Here is a 17,320-nt window from a genome sequence, read left to right as displayed (position 1 = left end):
CACACACCTGTCAATATAAGGTCCCACAGTTGACAGAGCATGTCAGAGCAAAAACCAAGCTATGTGGTCGAAGGAATTGTCCATCGAGTTCTGAGACAGGATTGTGTCGAGGCACAGATCTGGGGAAGGGTACCAAAACATTTCTGCAACATTGAAGGTCCCCAACAACACAGTGGCCTCCATCATTCTTAAATGGAAGAAGTTTAGAACCACCAAGACTCTTCATAGAGCTGGCTGCCCGGCCAAACTGAGCAATCGGGGGAGAAGGGCCTTGGTCAGTGAGGTGACCAAGAACACAACGGTCACTCTGACAGAGCGATGGGGGGGAGAACCTTCCAGAAGGACAACCATCTCTGCAGCACTCCACCAATCAGGCCTTTGTGGTAGAGTGGCCAGACGGAAGCCATTCCTCAGTAAAAGGCACATGACAGCCCGCTTGGAGTTTGAAAAAATGCACCTAAAGGACTCTTAGACCATGAGAAAGATTGAACTATTTCGCCTGAATGCCAAGCGTCACGTCTGGAGGAAACCTGACACCATCCTTACAGTGAAACATGGTGCTGGCAGCATCATGCTGTGTGGATGTTTTTCAGCAGCAGGGAATGAGAGACTAGTCAGGTTTGAAGGAAAAATGAACAGAGCAAAGTACAGAGAGATCCTTGATGAAAACCTGCTCCAGAGCGTTCAGGACCGCAGACTGGGGCGAAGGTTCACAGAACAACGACCCTAAGCACACAGCCAAGACAATGCAGGAGTGGCTTTGGGACAAGTCTCTGAATGTCCTTGAGTGGCCCAGCCAGAACCTGGACTTGAACCCAATCAAACATCTCTGGGGAGATCTGAAAATAGGTGTGTAGCAATGCTCCCCCCATCCAACATGACAGAGATTGAAAGGATCTGCAGAGAGGAATGGGAGAAATTCCCCAAATACAGGTTTTCCAAGCTTGTAGCGTCATACCCAAGAAGACTCGAGGCTGCCAATGGTGCTTCAACAAAGTACTGAGTAAAGGGCCTGAATACTTATGTAAATGTGATAAGTTTTGTACTTTTAATACATTTGCAAAAAAATTCTAAAAACTGTTTTTGCTTTGTCGTTATGGGGCATTGTAGATCAATTGATGAGGGGGGGGGAAAAAACATTTAATCCACTTTAGAATAAGGCTGTATCCTAATATTGTACTCTCTGTGCGCCTCTTCATTGGCCTGGCCTGGGCTATTGTTTGCATTCAAGACCAGATCGTTTTTATTGATCTCCGTTTGTCAGTGTCAGAGTAGCCACTCATTTTGGTCATTTGTGTAGCATTAAAAAACGATTCTGCTAATAATGTCTTATGCCATGTAAATGATGTATAACTCACATGAAATGCGTTTATCATAGGCCAATTCTTTGGGGACACTGCTCAAAAATATTTCCCCATGGGTGGAAATTCTTAAAATGCCAATTAGGGCTTCATAATAAAGGGTATTTTACTCCAACAGTAAATGTAGCCACGCACTGCTACTGAAGTTAACGAATTGCATCTTTGTGTGCTGATTTGTTTACAGAAAATGGGGACGTGCCGGGAAGGGGGATACTGTTCTTGCTAGCAGGTTAGCACCTACCTCTGTTAGGAACGGTGACTCCACCCCCAGGTATTTAGACACCACGTACAGGCAGAAGAGGTGCCTGTCAATGCCGGACCCTGTCATGGCCAATCGGTAGAGGTTCTGGTGCTTCTCAGCAGCCAATCGGAAAAGCCGCCTGCAGTGCTCCGGCCCCTGTAATAAGATAACCTGTATGTTAGAAGTGAGATATGATGAATTGTGATTACAGTTGATGGTAGTAGTGGGGCGAAAGAGGTTACTAAAAAAACAACTGTAATATGAGAGTGAAACCCCCATAAGAGGTTAATGTACATATTTATGGCGTGAAACTGGTTCCGCTAGAGTAGGAGATTATTATAGAGTTAATCCTCATTATTTTAATGGGGATATGCTAATTACTTTGAGTATTTTATTTATTTAGTTGAGAATGTAGTAGTTTAACTCTGTGAGGTGCAGATAATAGAGTTAAGTGCAGTTATCCATCAGGTATGAGCAAATCTGTCATAATCCTGGAGCTATATATTGCAATTGAGATTATGACTAAAAACATTTGGTGAAAACTTGATCGTTCCATGAGACACGTGTCAAGGTAGAGAACAGCAGTTCTAAAATGAGCTAATAGGACTTCATACATGCTGAGGTAACAGGAAATAATCATTAGCTTGTTCCCGAATGTGATATTTTAACTTATTAGAATCCTATTAATGAAATGTACAGGACCAGTCAAAAACTTTGAACACACCTACACATTCATAAAAAGGGCAGCAAAGAAGTCACTTCTCTCCAGGGAAAACATCAGGGACAGACTAATATTCTGCAATAGGTACAGGGATTGGACTGCTGAGGACTGGGATAAAGTCACTCTCTCTGATGAATCCCCTTTCCGATTGTTTGGGGGATCCGGAAAAAAGCTTGAGGTGAGCGCTACCATCCGCCCTGTGTCATGCCAACTGTAAAGCATCCTGCATGTGTGGGGTTGCTTCTCAGCCCACTCCCTTGGCTTGCCTAAGAACACAGCCATGAATAAAGAATGGTACCAACACATCTTCCGAGAGCAACTTCTCCCAACCATCCAGGAACAGTTTGGTGACAAACAATGCCTTTCCAGCATGATGGAGCACCTTGCCATAAGGCAACAGTGATAACTAGGTGGCACGGGGAACAAAACATCAATATTTTGGGTCCATGGTCAGGAAACCCCCCTGACCTTAATCCCATTGAAAACTTGTGGTAAATCCTCAAGACAAACAAAAACCCACTAATTCTGACAAACTCCAAGCATTGATTATGCAAGAATGGGCTGCCATCAGTCAGGATGTGGGCCAGAAGTTAATTAACAGCATGCCAGGGCGGATTGCAGAGGTCTTGAAAAAAAAGGGTCAACACTGCAAATATTGACTCTTTGCATCAACTTCATGTAATTGTCAATAAAAGCCTTTGACACTTATGCAATGCTTGTAATTATAATTCAGTATTCCACAGTAACATCTGTCAAAAATATCTGAAGACACTGAAGCAGCAAACTTTGTGGAAATTAATATTTGTGTCATTCTCAAAACTTTTGGCCACGACTGGATGTCCCAAAAAAACTTGTGACAACACAGTGAACATAATGTAGGCCTACCTGTTAGGGTAACATGGGGTTACCTGCCAACTGCGAACTGGCGGCAATGATTTTGCACTGGCGCATTGCCACAGTTAAATGACTGCAGAGGAAACACTGGTGTGAAGCACAAATGTCTTGCATCGCTCTCATCTCAATATCTGTGTCAAAGGGCTAATATTTTTTGGGCCTCTTGACATATGGATATTGCATATGTCAATATCCCAATTTCAATTTGAATTAAATTAGTCTTACAGCCGGAAGAGTCATCAGTGTCTGAAGAAAGAATGCAAATCCCTTTGAGTGAAACCCGTTTCTTCCTAAATGACCTTATTTATACTGGTGAAATCTGTTTCACTAGCAAGTGTGTGAACACATTCATTCCGAAGTGAATGTGACTCCGCATCAATAACACAGTAAAACTTGTGAAATCTATTTTCACTGAGCCACTGGGAAGGTTCTAGAAGAACTTATGAGCACCATTAAAACATCCCCAATCAGTAAGCCTTACTTCTCCGCTCTCCACAGCTTTGACAAAGGCACAGCCCTCATTGGAGCAGGATCGTACAGTCTCAGTCCTCCCCTCTCGGAACAGCCGTGTCATGGAGGCCTCGTAGGTGAGGCAAAACGTCTTACGATCCTGGGAGACAAAAAAAGGTCAAGGGAACATTATTAGTATAATTACCTGAAATTATCAGTAATTCTTCTCAATGTTCATGGATGATAATAATGTTATGTTAATGTTTTTGTTTTTTCAAACCTTGTACAGCTCAGCATACTGCACAATTGTATTATACAGAAATAGACCATTTCCGTGGTAGCCTACTCAAATTCCATTCCTAGTTGCAAGATGTTGTTCTTGTAAAATAATGTTATTGGATTATGACACATTTTATTCAGTTGTAGTAGTCTAGTAATGTCAGCAACCTCTTAAACAAACACCTGTGTACTATGTAAGAGTAGGAGAGGAATGATCGTTTCCTTGTCAGAAGGAATGAAAGAGATCTTTACTAGAGGTAACTGACACCAGTGGCATGACTCAACGAGTCCCTGGTCTTTCCAAAAATTCCTAACAGTTTGACATCTTGTTTGATTAGTGAGAGGAGATAGAACTGGGGAAGATACCATGTCAAGAGGTATTAGTAGGGAGCTGGCAGAGAAGCATTCACAAGGTATATTTAGCTATAGTACTTACCCAAGACTAAAGCATGCATGGAATTCAGAGATGAAATTCAAATAAGAATGTAAAGCGGCCAAATAAATCAGCTACAGGTCTTTTTCACTGCGCTTGAGTTACAGTATATGTGGAGGAAAACTTTATGGAGGAAAACTTGGGTTAGTACCCACATCTGCCTTCTGAATGTGTCTTTCAAAGAGTAGCACCTTTACCAGGGGATTTCAAAAACTGTATTAGATTACATCATATCAATAGGGACCAGTGACTTCAATTTGAGTTCCATTTTTTAGTGTCCGCCATCTTTAGGACCGCCCATTCTGGCGCAACTAGTCTGGTCAAAGACGGCAACTAACGCCAAGATCGCACATCTAACCACACCTGGAAAACCAAGATATCTTGACAAGATTGAAATACTCTGTTGTGATCCATATCTCGCTCCTAGCGCCTAAACTCAGCAAACAAAATCCTCCCTCATACTATAGATGTAGCTAGCTAACATTAATGTGGCATTACTGACATGGCTACTAGCTACTACTTCGCTAGCTAACGCTACCTTTTTCGGACATAAACAAACTCGCGTGAGTTGCAGCAACAGGCAGCTGCTTCGTGAAAACGAATAATAATGTCAGCTAGATACTAATTTAGCAACAGAAGCTAGCTAGCTTTTATTGGAAGAATTCAACATTGTGTGTGACGCACTGGGTTAGCTGCATCCCTTTTGTTTCATATGAAGTATGACGGCTGGCTCAGCTAGCTAGCTTAGCTATTGTTGGACAAATCATGCTAGCTTTCATGACATTGTCAAACTTCATAAACACTGCTCATCGGTGCACAAAACACCTTAGTTAGATGAAAAATGGTACAACTAAGAGAGATTTCTTGTTTTAGCTTTGATTAATTCAGTGATTTAGGCAATGGACCGCAATGGATGACAGTCTTCTAAAGAACTTAAGAACACTTGGAATCAATAAATAGGCATAGATGGTCTTCTCAATGTTGTATATATAGTGCCTTCGGAAAATATTCAGACCCCTTGACTTTTTCCACAGAAATATCACATTTACATAAGTATTCAGACCCTTTACACCTTTGGCAGCGATTACAACCTTGCGTCTTCTTGGGTATGACGCTACAAGCTTGGCTCACCTACAATTGGGAAGTTTCTACCATTCTTATCTGCAGATCCTCTCAAGCTCTGTCAAGTTTGATGGGGAGCATTGATGCACGGCTATTTTCAGGTCTCTCCAGAGAAGTTAGATTGGGTTCAACTCCGGGCTCTGGCTGGGCCATTCAAGGACATTCAGAGACTTGCCCCAAGGCCACTCCTGCATTATCTTGGCGCTGTGCTTAGGGTCATTGTTCTGTTGGAAGGTGAACCTTCGCCCAGTCTGAGGTCTTGAGCAAGGAACTCTGTACTTTGCTCCGTTCATCTTTGCCTCGATTCCGACTGGTCTCCCAGTCCCTGCCGCTGAAAAACATCCACACAGCATGATGCTGCCACGACCACCACCACCATGCTTCACCATAGGGATGGTGCCAGGTTTCCTCCAGATGTGACTCTTGGCAATCAGGCCAAAGAGTTCAATCTTGGTTCATCAGACCAGAGAATCTTGTTTCTTTAGGTGCCTTTTGGCCAACTCCAAGCGGGCTGTCATGTGCCTTTTACTGAGGAGTGGCTTCCGTCTGGTCACTCTACCTTAAAAGGCCTGATTGGTGGAGTGCTGTCGAGATGGGAGTATTTTCCAGAAGGACAACCATCTTCACCGAGGAACACTAGAGCTCTGTCAGAGTAACCATCGGGTTCTTGGTCACTTCCCTGACCAAGGCCCTTCTCCCCCAATTGCTCACTTTGGCTGAGCGGCCAGCTCTAGGAAGAGTCCTGGTAGTTCTAAATTTCTTCCATTTAAGACTGATGGAGGACATTGTGTTCTTGGAGACCTTCAATGCTGCAGACATTATTTGGTACTCTTCCCCAGATCTTGGAGCTCTACGGAGAATTCATTCGCCGTCATGACTGGGTTTTCGCTCTGATATGCACTGTCAACTGTGGGACCTGATCTAGACAGGTGTGTGCCTTCAAGGAGTATGAATACTTTCCGAACGCACTCTATGTTATAGGAATGTCCTACTTACCCTGTAGTAAGCTAGCTGCAGAGCCAGCTGAATGAAGGACATCCCCATTAATTAACTCACCCTGTAGTAAGCTAGCCAGGCACGTGCACAGATCGGGCTCAACCATTGCCCGAGCTCAACCAGTGCCCGAGCACCTGCCCTTTTGCCCGCCTATGAAAAAGTGCCCTCGTTACCTGGTATAATTTTTCTCTTTATTTAGAGACTCATTTACATTTTTTGTTTTAATTTTTTTAATGTAATGCATTTCACATCAAACTAGCTAATTTCATAAGCTGCTTGAATCCCAGCAAATACCCCTCCGCCGCCCCCAACAGTACCAGCACCCCCAATGATCTGTACACGGCCCTGAAGCTAGCTGCAGAGCCAGCTGAATGAAGGACATCCCCATTAATTAACTCACCCTGTAGTAAGCTAGCCAGGCACGTGCACAGATCGAGCTCAACCAGTGCCCGAGCTCAACCAGTGCCCGAGCACCTGCCATTTTGCCCGCCTATGAAAAAGTGCCCTCGTTACCTGGTATAATTTTTCTCTTTATTTAGAGACTCATTTACATTTTTTGTTTTAATTTTTTTAATGTAATGCATTTCACATCAAACTAGCTAATTTCATAAGCTGCTTGAATCCCAACAAATACCCCTCCGCCGCCCCCAAGAGTACCAGCACCCCCAATGATCTGTACACGGCCCTGAAGCTAGCTGCAGAGCCAACTGGTTGAAGGACATTCCTTTTAACTCACCCTGTAGTAAGCTAGCTGCAGAGCCAATTGAATGAAGGCGTCTGGGCTGGTCTTCAGCTTTTTGATGCGTCCCTTCCCAAAGTCCCTGAAGGGGAAGACATGACAGTCCACATCGTCAGCTAGGGCCTGTGCCACAGACAGAGAGATGGACACCTGCTCCTGAACCTGAAGAGAGAAAGATGGAGGGGTGAGGGGAGGAAATACTTAATAAAAGCTTGTACATTTTTATTAGTTAATTTTCATTAAGACCTGGTAACTCATTGGCCAGACAATAATTTCAGACCTAGTGCCTAGTTAATCTCTCTGCTGATCCTCTGGTTTCCAAGTGACTCAGAACGGGACTTGACTGGAAGCCAATGGCAGGAGCGGACAAAAAAAAAAAAAAGACAGCTGGTTTTAATTGGCTGATCTCTATCCATCACCATTTAGCGCAACCCTTATAACCTCCCCATAAGTGTCCTGTATACAGGGGTCAGTATTGTTTCGGTGTTCTTGCGCAACAAAGAAAACTCGGTTAGCGTGTGCAACATGGATATTTTCTGTCTCAAAATATATATTATTTCCAATTCACAGCTGCTTTTGTAGTATCTTCTATGAAGAGTTCAACATTTTTTTCAAACTGCCAGCCATCTCCCACAGCGATGGGTCCAACAATCTCCTCCAGTGCTTTGCAATAGTCGTAGCGTTCTACATCAATGTCATTGGTACGGAAAAGAGTGTGCTTGTACTTTTTACTGGGATTAGTGTTCTGTACAACCATGACATCGTCAACTGCCTTTGATGGCGTATCTTTACTTTTTCTATTTGAAGACAGTGTATATCATATGTTACAGGACGGCTAGCAGAGTTACGCTCGCTAGTTACTAGAATGAACAGAGATATGTTCCTACTACCTCGGGTTACGGGGAATTATTTATGTGGTGCACCATAGCAAAAACACTTTTCTGCCTCGATTTGGCCCCATGCCTCATAGTCGTGTGTTTTGCTCAGAATTGGAATTGATTATCATGTCACTCAGTAAATCGACCCCCCATAAGTCCCAAACAATCCCACACCGTTACCAGGCTCTATGCGCCAGCAATTCGAGCCTGGGCACGAGGTTAGTGCGTAGTAATTCAGAGGGGTTGGGTTAAATGCGGAAGATACATTTCGGTTGAATGCATTCAGTTGTGCAACTGTCTAGCTATTCACTTTCCCTAGTAGGCTGTAAGGGTTGTTAAAGGGCGGGGGTGACACAACAGATGTGAAAGTGCCACTAAATGATTGGTTCCCAGTCTCTCCCCGTCTGACAACAACATCTGGTTGAGATCATGGGAAGTCATGGCAGAGCAAGAGAGAGCACATATTGATGGGAGGGTACTTCTCCCTTTATCTAAATCTTCTTCACCATCTCAGGTATTCAATAATAAGGCCAAAGAGGACCGAGAGAGAAAGACTGCAAGAGATAAAGAAAGATAGAGAGGATACAGAAAACAAATCAAAATTTTATTTGTCACATACACATGGTTAGCAGATGTTAATGCGAGTGTAGCGAAATGCTTGTGCTTCTAGTTCCGACAATGCAGTGATAACCAACAAGTAATCTAACTAACAATTCCAAAACTACTGTCTTATACACAGTGTAAGGGGATAAGGAACATGTACATAAGGATATATGAATGAGTGATGGTACAGAGCAGCATACAGTAGATGGTATCGAGTACAGTATATACATATGAGATGAGTGTGTAGACAAAGTAAACAAAGTGGCATAGTTAAAGTGGCTAGTGATACATGTGTTACATAAGGATGCAGTCGATGATGTAGGGTACAGTATATACATATGCATATGAGATGAATAATGTAGGGTAAGTAACATTATATAAGGTAGCATTGTTTAAAGTGGCTAGTGATATATTTACATCATTTCCCAACATAACCCATGCTTCGGTCACTTCTAGATTAGACTACTGCAATGTGCTACTCTCCAGCTACCCAGATAAAACACTAAATAAACTTCAGTTAGTGCTAAATACAGCTGCTAGATTCTTGGATTGAACCCCGAAAAAATGTATCATGTGTGACTGATGGGCTTGATTTGGCCTTTATGTAGCAAAATTTGAAATGGCGTTTTAAAAAATTGGATAAAAGTAGAAACTCTGAGCTAGAAAATGGTATATTGTACACTACAGTTGAGGAACAATGGGAAAGTAATTCTGCTTTGAAAGTTGATAAACTTGTAACCCCACTTTTGAGAAAATGGACCTTGAATGTTTTGGTACTTCCTGGAGAGCTCTTCTTTGTCTACACTCATTCAGTATCGTTCACACCCACTTAAGCCTTAGCCCCACCCATCTCTTTAAGGATTCACATGTGAGGCCATGTGCTAAACATAGTGAGTACGGTAGTGTATTAAACAAACAAAGGTTTCAAGACTAAAGCCTGGTTTATACTACGTCTATCGTCATGTCTGTATACAGTTTCCGCAGTGACCTCATGAACTTCCTATTGTCGTCAGACATCAAACTTGTTATTATGAAAAAGTATAAATACAAAAACGTCAGGTTGCATGACATCAGCAGCCTGGTGGTCCAAAATAGCATAACTGGTGTATTTTAACACCAATAAACCCATCAGTTTAAAAATCAATTTAGCACATACTGATGGGAGAGTACTTCTCCCTTTATCTAAACTCAGCAAAAAAAGAAACGTTCTCTCACTGTCAACTGCGTTTATTTTCCGCAAACTTAACATGTGTATGAACATAACCAGATTCAACAACAGAGATAAACTGAACAAGTTCCACAGACATGTGACTAACAGAAATGGAATAATGAGTCCCTGAACAAATCAAAAGTAACCATTGGTATCTGGTGTGGCCACCAGCTGCATTAAGTACTGCAGTGCATCTCCTCCTCATGGACTGCACCAGATTTGCCAGTTCCTGCTGTGAGATGTTACCCCACTCTTCCAAGGCACCTGTAATTTCCCAGACATTACTGGTAGGAATGGTCCCAGCCTTCACCCTCCGATCCAACAAGTCTCAGACGTGCTCAATGGGATTGAGATCTGGACTCTTCGCTGGCCATGGCAGAACACTGACATTCCTGTCTTGCAGGAAATCACACAAAGAACAAGCAGCACTTTTTGCCAGTCCTGTCTGGTCCAGCGACGGCAGGCTTGTGCCCATAGGCGACGTGGTTTCCGGTGATGTCTGGTAGGACCTGCCTTACAACAGGCCTACAAGCCCTCAGTCCAGCCTCTCTCAGCCTATTGGGGACGGTCTGAGCACTGATGGAGGTAATGTGCATTCCTGGTGTAACTCAGGCAGTTGTTGCGGCCATCCTGTACCTGGTGTGATATTCGGACGTACCGATCCTGTGCAGGTGTTGTTACACGTGGTCTGCCACTGCGAGGATGATCAGCTGTCCGTCCTGTCTCCCTGTAGCGCCGTCTTAGACATCTCACAGTACGGACATGCCTCCTTGCAGTATGCCTAAGGCACGTTCACGCAGATGAGCAGAGACCCTGGACATCTTTCTTTTGGTTGTTTTTCAGAGTCAGTAGAAAGGCCTCTTTAGTGTCCTAAGTTTTCATAACTGTGACCTTAATTGCCTACCATCTGTAAGCTGTTAGTGTCTTACCAACCGTTCCACAGGTGCATGTTCATTAATTGTTTATGGTTCATTGAACAAGCATGGGAAACAATGTTTAAACTCTTTACAAGGAAGATCTGTGAAGTTATTTGGATTTTTACGAATGGTCTTTGAAAGACAGGGTCCTGAAAAAGGGACGTTTCTTTTTTTGCTGAGTTTACATTACATATTATCCAGAGCGATTTACAGTCGTGAATGCATACATTTCATACGTTTTTTTCTCCGTACTGGTCCTAGTCTTCTGCCTATGTCTCAGCTCTTTAATAATAAGGCCAAAGAGGCCCGAGATGGAGAGAAAGACAGTGAGAGATCAAGAAAGATGAGAGAATGCAGAAAAACGAATCCATGCTTTTGTCACTTCTAGATTAGACTACTGCAATGTTCTACTCTACGGCTACCTGGATAAAACACTAAATAAACTTCAGTTAGTGCTAATTACAGCTGCTAGAATCCTGACTAGAGCCAACAAATGTAATCATATTACTCCAGTGCTAGCCTCTACACTGGCTTCCTGTTAAGGCTAGGGCTGATTTCAAGATTATACTGCTAACCTACAAAGCATTACATGCACTTGCTCCTACCCATCTCTCTGATTTGGTCCTGCCGTACATACCTACACGTACGCTATGGTCACAACACGCAGGCCTCCTTATTGTCCCTAGAATTTCTAAGCAAACAGCTGAGGGTAGGGCCTTCTCCTATTGAACTAGATTTTTGTGGAATGGTCTGCCTATCCATGTGAGAGACGCAGACTCAGTCTCAACCTTTAAGCCTTTATTGAAGACTCATCTCTTCAGTAGGTCCTATGATTGAGTGCAAAGGTGAATGGCAAGGCACTGGAATGAAGTCGCTTTGGATAAAAGCGTCTGCTAAATGGCATATATTATTATTATTATTATTATTATTACATACCGCCCTTGCTGTCTCTGACCTGGCCAGCTCCCATCTTTCCACTGGGATTCTCTGCCTCTGACCCTATTATAGGGGCTTGTGCGGTGAGGGACATCTTCGTAGCCTATACTCATCCTTGTCTCAGGGTAGTAAGTTGGTCTGTTGCTATCCCTCTAGTGGTGATGGGGGCTGTGCTTAGTCAAAATGGATGGGGTTATATCCTGCCTGGTTGGACCTGTCTGGTGGTATAGTCGGACGGGGCCACAGTGTCCTCCCGACCCCCGTCTCAGTATCTATGCTGCAATAGTCTATGTGCCAGGGAGCAAGGTTCAGTCTGTCCTATCTGAGATACGGCGTCTGTATAAATAAATTGCGGCAAGATGCATATATTTCATTCTAGTGGGAGCGGGCTCAACTGACTTTTCTGACTAGTGAATTGAAACTTAAAACAAAAAATTAAGCCTAGTTAATTAATGAAGTGGAAAAAAGTAGCCGACTGAAAATGTGGGATGTGTCAGGTCAGCTGGCACAGATCTTGCCATGGGAGTTTGCTTCCCAGGGGTTGAGTCAGGCTGAGAGCCAGGTTTGTGTTTTCTAGACAAACACTCACTAGTTAACTTTCTAAAAATGAATTTGTTTAAGGATGGAAACCCCCCCACGACACCCTGGCCTAAACCTGTTACGTGAGCGGTGTGCGTGTGTGGAAACCCCCTGTGAGTTTGAGAAGAACCACACGTCCTTCCACTTTGCATCCAGTAATATTTACATTATGATAGTTTTGATGTTTTAATGACGGCCCGGGTGAGTTTGTGGTCCAGAGAGACCGTCACCGACGGTAACTTATGACTGCTGTTAGCGGACATAGATTACATTGTAGGTTTTTTTGAAGTATTTCAAGGTTAATGCAGTCTTATTTGGCCGACCCCGGTGCAGGTTAGTTCTGAAGAATTCGTTGACATTGAAATTTAGCTGGCTAAAAAGGTGAGCCACATTCGTGTGACTGGTTATCCAGAGTTGAACTGGGAGTTGAATAAAGTTACCTCACCAACTCCTCAAACCTGATTCGTAGGATACACCCCCCCCCCCCCTGTTCTTTCCTTGGGTTGAAAACTGTCAGAGCAAAGAAGAGGAAAGCATACTGTAGGGAGAGGAAGAAGGGGTAAGAGGAAGGAATAAGAGAATGAGCGGTACTAATAAGGGGAATTTGAGAAAGGCAAGTCCTCATGAAGCAGACAGCTTGAGAGTTGAGGCAACATGAAGGGGAAATTTAAAAATAACACAGAGGGAGAGAGAGGAAACAGATGAAGAAAGAGTTGGTAGTGTCATAAGGTCCAGGTGAGTGAGCGAGTGCGTGAGCGAAAATGTCTCATCTCAGTGGGGGGGGGGGGGGGAGGGAGCAATGCGACTCGAATAGACCTTTGAGCCTTTGTGGTGTACGGAGGCACTCTTGTGTGTTCTGTTATCATTGTGAAGGCTTCACTATTCTAATAAGCATAGAAATGCTGCAAGTAAGTTGCCGCATGTAATAATTAACAGGGGCAAAGTCCCACAAAAGTCCCCGGTCATTTGGCGACCAGGCTGTGTGTGTATATTATGTACACTACCGATCAAAAGTTTGGGCACACCTACACATTCAATAATTTGTCTTTTTTTTGTACTATTTTCTACATTATAGAATAATAGTGAAGATATCAAAACTATGAAACAACACATCATGTAGTGACCAAGAAAAAGTGTTAAAGAAATCCAAAAATATTTTATATTTGAGATTCTTCATATAGCCGTTGCCTTGATGACAGCTTTGCACACGCTTGGCATTTTCTCAACCAGCTTCACCTAGAATGCTTTTCCAAAAGTCTTGAAGGAGTTCCCACATATGCTGAGCACTTGTTTGCCGATTTTCCTTCACTCTGCGGTCCAACTCATCCCAAACCATCTCAATTTGCTTGATCTTGGGGGATTGTGGAGGCCAGGTCATCTGATGCAGCACCCATCACTCTCCTTCTTGGTAAAATAGCCCTTATACAGCCTGGATGTGTGCTGGGTCATTGTCCTTTTGAAAAACAAATGATAGTCCCACTAAGCTCAAAGCAGATGGGATGGCGTATCGCTGCAGAATGCTGTGGTAGCCATGCTGGTTAAGTGTGCCTTGAATTCTAACTAAATCACAGACTGTCACCAGCAAAGCACCTCCACACCGTAACACCTCCTCTTCCTCCATGCCTCACAGTGAGAAATACACATGCGGAGATCATCAGTTCATCCACAACGCATCTCACAAAGACACGGCGGTTGGAACCAAAGATCTTAGATCTGGACTCATCAGACCAAAAGGACACATTTCCACCAATCTAATGTCCATTGCTCATGTTTCTTGGCCCAAGCAAGTCTCTTCTTCTTATTGGTGTCCATTGGTAGTTTTTTTGTTGTTGCAGCAATTCCACCATGAAGACCTGATTCGCGCAGTCTCCTCTGAACAGTTGATGTTGAGATGTGTCTGTTACTGGAACTCTGTGAAGCATTTATTTGGGCTGCAATTTATGAGGTTGGTAACACTAATGAACTTATCCTCTGCAGCAGAGGTATCTTTGGATCTTCCATTCCTGTGACGGTCTTCATCAGAGCCAGTTTCATCACAGCGCTTGATGGCTTTTTTCGACTGCACTTGAAGAGACTTTCAAAGTTCTTGACATTTTCCGAATTGACTGACCTTCATGTCTTAAGGAAATGATGGACTGTCATCTCTCTTTGCTTATTTGAGCTGTTCTTGTCATAATATGGACTTGGTCTTTTACCACCCCTACCTTGTCACAACACAACTGATTGGCTCAAACGCATTAAGAAGGAAAGACATTCCACAAATTAACTTTAAGGCACACCTTGTATGTTGCATCATGTGATTAAAGGAAACAAGTAACTATTATCATTGCGTTTACTTGACAGCTACCTACACAAATAGCTAGCTAGAACAAAGTGTTAATAAGAAATTCATTTAAAAAGATCTACTGAGGGAGCTAAGAGCTGTGTTGTCTGTGTTGTCAGTCATTTCCCAGTTTTCTAAAACGTTTGACCAGTAGTGTATGCAAGATTCTGAGCTCTGTAACTGTCAGCCAGCCAGTCAGTCAGTCAACCAGCCAGCTAGTCATTCATAGCAGCACATTGAGGTCATTTCCAGGAGTGAAACTCCCCAGCGTTCCCACAGACAGGCGCCAAGGGAGGAGAGCACTGCACTGCTGAGGTCAAAGTAGGGAGAGAAGGTGGAAATATACAGTGCCTTCGGAAAGTATTCAGACCCCTTGACTTTTTTCACATTTTGTTAGGTTGTAGTCTTATTCTAAAATGTATTACATATTAATGTTTTCCTCAGAAATCTGCACACAATACCCCATAACGACAAAGCAAAAACAGAGTCTCATAGCAAAGGGTCTGAATACATCCGTAAATAATACAATATATATATATATTTATTATTTACATATGTATTCAGACCCTTTGCTATGAGACTCGAAATTGAGCTCGTGAGCATCCTGTTTCCAATTCAATTGCATTCACCTGTGGTAAATTCAATTGATTGGACATAATTTGGAAAATAACACACCTGTCTATATAAGGTCCCACAGTTGACAGTGCATGTCAGAGTAAAAACCAAACCATGAGGTCGAAGGAATTGTCCGTAGAGCTCCGAGACAAGATTGTGTAGTCACAGATCTGGGAAGCCATGAAAGTCCCTAAGAACACAGTTGCCTCCATCATTCCTAAATGGAAGGAGTTTGGAAACACCAAGATTCTTCCTAGATCTGGCCATCCGGCCAAACTGAGCAATTGGGTGAGAAGAGCCTTGGTCAGTGAAGTGTCCAAGAAGCCGAGGGTCACTCTGACAGAGCTCTATAGTCCCTCTGTCGAGATGGGAGAACCTTCCAGAAGGACAACCATCTCTGCAGCACTCAACCAATCAGGCCTTTCTGGTAGAGTGGCCAGACAGAAGCCACTACCCAGTAAAAGGCACATGACAGCACGCTTGGAGTTTGCCAAAAGGTACCTAAAGACTCTCAGACCATGAGAAACAAGATTCTCTGGTCTGATAAAACCAAGATTGAACACTTTGGCCTGAATGTCAAGAGTCACGTCTGTAGGAAACCTGGCACCATTCCTACGGTGAAGCATGGTGGTGGCAGCATCATGCTGTGGGAAAGTTTGTCAGCGGCAGGGACTGGGAGACTAGTCAGGATCAAGGCAAAGATGAACGGAGCAAAATACAGAGAGATCCTTGATGAAAACCTGCTCCAGAGCGCTCAGGACCTCAGACAGGGGCGAAGGTTAACCTTTTAACAGGACAATGACCCTAAGCTCACAGCCAAGGCAACGAAGGAGTGGCTTCGGGACAAGTCTCTGAATGTCCTTGAGTGGACCAGCTAGAGCCCGGACTTGAACCCGATCTAATATCTCTGGAGAGACCTGAAAATAGCTGTGCAGCGATGCTCCCCATCCAACCTGATAGAGCTTGAGAGGATCTGCAGAGAGGAATGAGAGAAACTCCCCAAATATAGGTATATTGCAACCTTGTAGCGTCATACCCAAGAAGACTCGAGGCTGTAATCACTGCCAAAGGTACTTCAAGAAAGTACTGAGTAAAGGGTCTGAATACATATGTAAATGTGATATTTCAGTTATTTATAGTTAATACATTTACAAAAATGTCTCAAAACTTGTTTTTGCTTTGTTATTATGGGGTATTGTGTGCAGATTAATGTGGAAAATATCAATTTAATACATTTTTATAATAAGGCTGTAACAAAACAAATTGTGAAAAAAGTAAAGGGGTCTGAATACTTTCCGAATGCACTGTAGGTGGTAGAGATCGAGTGGAGGGAATTTCCCCCGATTGTCTGACTGTTGTGGGTCGGTAGAAACAGAGGAGGAAACGGAACACTCCAACCTCAACAAACAGAGAGAGAAAGCGCGCGAGAGAGATGCCACTTCTCTCGGATGAAAGAAAAGAAACTGATGAAAGACAAAAAGAGAAGAACCTTTCATCTCGGGCTGTGGTGGTCATGACATTTTGTCAGCCGGCCATTGTCATGCAATCATCACCTCAGAAAGCACTGCCCATTTTGTTGTGTTAGGCTTTGAAAACAACATCCACAACGTCCATGTTTTCACACTCAGATTCAAATCGGTTAATTAACTTCTTTCTTCAAAACGATCAATCACAGCGAGGTGACTTTTAAAAGCACATACTGTTTTCATTATGTTTTCGATGTGATTTTGGATTGCATTTGAATTGATGTCAGAGTGGTTAAAGGAAAAAGAACCCTGACTACCAGGCTATTAGCAACCTGATAATCATTAGCGAGTTGGGTACTACCAACGCATGTCCAGAGTCCATAAAAGGAGGTTACCGTGACTCAACGGCCACATAGAATTTTACTGCAGTCATGACTCATGATTGCCAGTAAATACACAGTCACCGCAACTGCCCCTGCTTTCACCAAATCGTGGCTCAAGGAGATCATGCTAACATTGTGCACCATACTTAGACTAAAATACTAAACTTAAGCCAC

The 17,320-nt window shown here is 43.2% G+C and overlaps 1 protein-coding gene across 2 annotated transcripts in view; it reads right to left on the bottom strand.

Annotated features, from left to right (window-relative positions):
* cpt1a2b (carnitine palmitoyltransferase 1A2b) overlaps nt 1-17,320 on the bottom strand; it is a 51,090-nt gene that overhangs the window by 3,110 nt on the left and 30,660 nt on the right. For both annotated transcript variants that reach the window (XM_046303523.1, XM_046303524.1), the window contains exons 14-16: nt 7,234-7,398; nt 3,699-3,827; nt 1,603-1,758 (exon numbers count right to left, since the gene is read on the bottom strand). In XM_046303523.1, coding sequence (XP_046159479.1) covers nt 1,603-1,758; nt 3,699-3,827; nt 7,234-7,398 — 450 coding nt within the window. The remainder of the gene's footprint in view (nt 1-1,602; nt 1,759-3,698; nt 3,828-7,233; nt 7,399-17,320) is intronic.

This window comes from Oncorhynchus gorbuscha, linkage group LG16 (assembly GCF_021184085.1).
Source record: "Oncorhynchus gorbuscha isolate QuinsamMale2020 ecotype Even-year linkage group LG16, OgorEven_v1.0, whole genome shotgun sequence".
NCBI lineage: Eukaryota > Metazoa > Chordata > Actinopteri > Salmoniformes > Salmonidae > Oncorhynchus > Oncorhynchus gorbuscha.
This window is presented reverse-complemented; position numbering and strand designations above follow the sequence as displayed.